The sequence below is a fragment of the Procambarus clarkii genome, chromosome 16 (genome assembly GCF_040958095.1).
Source record: "Procambarus clarkii isolate CNS0578487 chromosome 16, FALCON_Pclarkii_2.0, whole genome shotgun sequence".
In the NCBI taxonomy this organism is placed as follows: Eukaryota; Metazoa; Arthropoda; class Malacostraca; order Decapoda; family Cambaridae; genus Procambarus; species Procambarus clarkii.
Window position 1 is genome coordinate 39,437,725 of NC_091165.1, and position 5,644 is coordinate 39,443,368.

Below are 5,644 nucleotides of genomic sequence, written 5' to 3' on the forward strand. Positions count from 1 at the left end.
TTAATATATTATCTCAATTTTTTTTCTTATGAAATGATAAAGCTACCCATTTCATTATGTATGAGGTCAATTTTTTTTTATTGTTGTTAAAATTAACGTAGATATATGACCGAACCTTACCAACCCTACCTAACCTAACCTAACCTATCTTTTTAGATTAGGTTAGGTTAGGTAGCTGAAAAAGTTAGGTTAGGTTAGGTTAGGTAGGTTAGGTAGTCGAAAAACAATTAATTCATGAAAACTTGGCTTATTAGGCAAATCGGGCCTTGCATAGTAGGCTGAGAAGTGCGTTCTGGCTACTAGGTACGACATATATATATATATATATATATATATATATATATATATATATATATGTCGTACCTAGTAGCCAGAACGCACTTCTCAGCCTACTATGCAAGGCCCGATTTGCCTAATAAGCCAAGTTTTCATGAATTAATTGTTTTTCGACTACCTAACCTAACCTAACATAACTTTTTCGGCTACCTAACCTATAAAGATAGGATAGGTTAGGTTAGGTAGGGTTGGTTAAGTTCGGTCACATATCTACGTTAATTTGAACTCAAATAACAAAAATTGACCTCATACATAATGAAATGGGTAGCTTTATCATTTCATAAGAAAAAAATGGAGAAAATAAATTAATTCAGGAAAACTTGGCTTATCGGGCCTTGCATAGTAGGCCGAGTAAGACGTTCTGGCTGCTAGGTACAACATATATATATATATATATGTATATATATATATATATATATATATATATATATATATATATATATATATATATATATATATATATATATATATATATATATATATATATATATATATATATATATTGGGGGATCATAACAGTGATGAAGTAGAAAGACCAGGTAGAGTGACCAGGTCTACGGCATCTCTGCTTCCTGGCTGTAGGCGTACACTCATCGCGCAAAATACATTAATAGCCGTACTCTAGGCTAATGAAAGTTGAGAGGCCGAGCCCAGGAGCCGAGTCTCAACACTCTTAAGCATAACTGTGTCCGACTCAATGCATGTATTTTCCTCATGTGGGAAGTAAAACACATTCTTAAAACATGTATACAACCTTTATTAAAAAAGAATAGAAATTATATATGTTACATTATCCCCCTCCAGCTGAATATTTGTATCATACAGTGTCCAGGGGCCCCGGACAGTGTCCAGGGGACCCGGACAGTCTCCAAGGGGCTACAGACAGTGTCCAAGGGTCATGAACAGTGTCCAGGGGGCCCCGGACAGTGTCCAGGGGACCCGGACAGTCTTCAAGGGACCATAGACAGTGTCCAAGGGTCATGAACAGTGTCCAGGGGGCCCCGGACAGTGTCCAGGGACCCCAGACAGTGTCCAGGGGGCCCCTGACAGTGTCCAGGGGCTCTGGAACGTATCCAAGCGACACATTTAGTTTCCAAGGGTCACTTAGTGTTCAGTGGTCACAGATATTGGCCAGGGGCCACATATATTGTCCAATGGTCAATAACCGTGTCCAAGGGCAATACACAATTGTCAGGGTCCGCATATATTGTCCAGAGCAGAAGCATTGTCCAGGGGCACATTCATTGTCCAGGAGGCCACATACATTGTCCAGGGGCCATATACATTGTCCAGGGACCACATTCATTGTCCAGGGACCACATACATTGTCCAGGGACCACATACATTGTCCAGGGGCCACATACATTGTCCAGGGACCACATTCATTGTCCAGGGGCCACATTGTCCAGGGACCACATTCATTGTCCAGGGGCTACATTCATTGTCCAGGGGCACATACATTGTCCAGGGACCACATTCATTGTCCAGGGGCCACATTCATTGTCCAGGGGCCACATACATTGTCCAGGGACCACATTCATTGTCCAGGGGCCACATACATTGTCCAGGGGGCCACATACATTGTCCAGGGACCACATACATTGTCCAGGAACCACATACATTGTCCAGGGAACACATACATTGTCCAGGAACCACATACATTGTCCAGGGGCCACATACATTGTCCAGGGGCCACATACATTGTCCAGGAACCACATACATTGTCCAGGAACCACATACATTGTCCAGGGACCACATACATTGTCCAGGGGACACATACATTGTCCAGGGACCACATACATTGTCCAGGGGACACATACATTGTCCAGGAACCACATACATTGTCCAGGGGCCACATACATTGTCCAGGGGCCACATACATTGTCCAGGGGGCCACATACATTGTCCAAGAACCACATACATTGTCCAGGGACTACATACATAATCTAGGGGGCCACATACATTGTCCTGGGGGCCACATACATTGTCCAGGGGCCACATACATTGTCCAGGGACTACATACATAGTCTAGGGGCCACATACATTGTCCAGGGGGCCACATACATTGTCCAGGGACCACATACATTGTCCAAGAAACACATACATTGTCCAGGGGCCACATACATTGTCCAGGGGCCACATACAGTGTCCAGGGGCCACATACATTGTCCAGGGGGCCACATACATTGTCCAGGGGCCACATACAGTGTCCAGGGGCCACATACATTGTCCAGGGGCCACATACATTATCCAGGGGGCCACATACATTGTCCAGGGGCCACATACATTGTCCAAGAAACACATACATTGTTCAGGGGGCCACATATATTGTCCAGGGGGCCACATACATTGTCCAGGGGCCACATACAGTGTCCAGGGGCCACATACATTGTCCTGGGGCCACGTACATTGTCCAGGGACCACATACATTGTCCAGGGGGCCACATACATTGTCCAGGGGCCACATACATTGTAAAGGGACCACATACATTGTCCAGGGACCACTTATATTGTCCAGGGGCCACATACATTGTCCAGGAGCCACATACATTGTCCAGGGGGCCACATACATTGTCCAGGGGCCACCTACAGTGTCCAGGGGCCACCTACAGTGTCCAGGGGCCACATACATTGTCCAGGGGCCACATACATTGTCCAGGGACCACATACATTGTCCAGGGGCCACACACATTGTCCAGGGACCACACACATTGTCCAGGGACCACATACCTTGTCCAGGGGCCACACACATTGTCCAGGGACCACACACATTGTCCAGGGACCACACACATTGTCCAGGGGGCCACATACATTGTCCAGGGACCACATACATTGTCCAGGTACCACATACATTGTCCAGGGGCCACATACATTGTCCAGGGGCCACATACATTGTCCAGGGGCCACATACATTGTCCAAGGACCACATACATTATCCAGGGACCACATACATTGTCCAGGGACCACATACATTGTCCAGGGACCACATACCTTGTCCAGGGGCCACACACATTGTCCAGGGACCACACACATTGTCCAGGGACCACACACATTGTCCAGGGACCACACACATTGTCCAGGGACCACACACATTGTCCAGGGGGCCACATACATTGTCCAGGGACCACATACATTGTCCAGGGGCCACATACATTGTCCAAGAACCACATACATTGTCCAGGTACCACATACATTGTCCAGGGGCCACATACATTGTCCAGGGGCCACATACATTGTCCAAGGACCACATACATTATCCAGGGACCACATACATTGTCCAGGGACCACATACATTGTCCAGGGACCACATACATTGTCCAGGGGCGACATACATTGTCCAGGGGCCGCATACATTGTCCAAGGACCACATACATTGTCCAGGGACCACATACATTGTCCAGGAGGCCACATGCATTGTCCAGGGACCACATATATTGTCCAGGGGGCCACATACATTGTCCAGGGTCCACATATATTGTCCAGGGGCCACATACATTGTCCACGAACCTCATACATTGTCCAGGGGGCCACATACATTGTCCAAGAACCACATACATTGTCCAGGGACTACATACATTGTCCAGGGGCCACATACATTGTCCAGGGGGCCACATACATTGTCCAGGGACCACATACATTGTCCAGGAACCACATACATTGTCCAGGGGACACATACATTGTCCAGGAACCACATACATTGTCCAGGGGCCACATACATTGTCCAGGGGCCACATACATTGTCCAGGAACCACATACATTGTCCAGGAACCACATACATTGTCCAGGGACCACATACATTATCCAGGAGACACATACATTGTCCAGGGACCACATACATTGTCCAGGGGACACATACATTGTCCAGGAACCACATACATTGTCCAGGGGCCACATACATTGTCCAGGGGCCACATACATTGTCCAGGGGGCCACATACATTGTCCAAGAACCACATACATTGTCCAGGGACTACATACATAATCTAGGGGGCCACATACATTGTCCTGGGGGCCACATACATTGTCCAGGGACCACATACATTGTCCAAGAACCACATACATTGTTCAGGGGGCCACATATATTGTCCAGGGGGCCACATACATTGTCCAGGGGCCACATACAGTGTCCAGGGGCCACATACATTGTACAGGGGCCACATACATTGTTCAGCGGGCCACACACATTGTCCAGGGACCACATACATTGTCCAGGGACCACATACCTTGTCCAGGGGCCACACACATTGTCCAGGGACGACATACATTATCCAGGGACCACATACATTGTCCAGGGACCACATACATTGTCCAGGGACCACATACATTATCCAGGGACCACATACATTGTCCAGGGACCACATACATTGTCAGGGGGCCACATACATTGTCCAGGGGGCCACATACATTGTCCAGGGACCACATACATTGTCTAGGGACCACATACATTGTCCAGGGACCACAAACATTGTCCAGGCACCACATGCATTGTCCAGGGACCACATACATTGTCCAGGGGCCTCATTCATTGTCCAGGGACCACATACATTGTCCAGGGACCACATACATTGTCCAGGGACCACATACATTGTCCAGGGGCCACCTACATTGTCCAGGGACCACATACATTGTCTAAGGACCACATACATTGTCCATGGGCCACATACATTGTCCAGGGGCCATATACATTGTCCAGGGACAACATACATTGTCCAGGAACCACATACATTATCTAGGGACCACATACATTGTCCAGGGACTATAGGCACTGCCCAGAGGCCACAGATAGTAGCCAGGGGCCACAGACAGTGACTAGGGGCCACAGATAACAGCCAGGGGCCACACACAATGACCACAGGGCCACAGACAGTGTCCAGGGCCCACAGACAGTACCAAGGGAAAACGGAAACAGCTCAGGGGTGACAAACGGTACCAACGGGCCATAAACAGAACTCAGGGGACCATAGACATTGTTCTATGGCCAAGAGGCTCTCTCTCTCTCTCTCTCTTGCTTAACGGTGATCAATGTTCAAACACCTGCTTCACTGTTCTTCTAGAACAGGAAGTGCTCGAGGTGACGGGGCAGCTCACAGGTGTTAACAGGGCGGCGTAAGAATAGGTGTTAATACCATGCTGCTAAGACAGGTGTTAGATGGCGTGGCTGGAACACGTGTCATCTTGCGGCCGAGGCGGCACCTGTGGAGGAAAGGGCTGTCAACATCAGGGGAAAAACAACAGGGACAGATGCTGGGGTCAACAAGGAACAGGAACAATAACAGATGATGGGGTCAACAGGGTACAGGAAGAGTAAC

General features: G+C 48.1%; 1 protein-coding gene across 1 annotated transcript in view; it reads right to left on the minus strand.

Annotated features, from left to right (window-relative positions):
• Window positions 1-4,344: 4,344 nt before the first annotated feature.
• LOC138365215 (uncharacterized) overlaps window positions 4,345-5,644 on the minus strand; it is a 503,803-nt gene continuing 502,503 nt past the window's right edge. Inside the window, exon 14 of the mRNA XM_069325466.1 lies at window positions 4,345-5,528. Within this exon, the coding sequence (XP_069181567.1) occupies window positions 5,481-5,528 (48 nt within the window). The 3' untranslated portion in view covers window positions 4,345-5,480. The remainder of the gene's footprint in view (window positions 5,529-5,644) is intronic.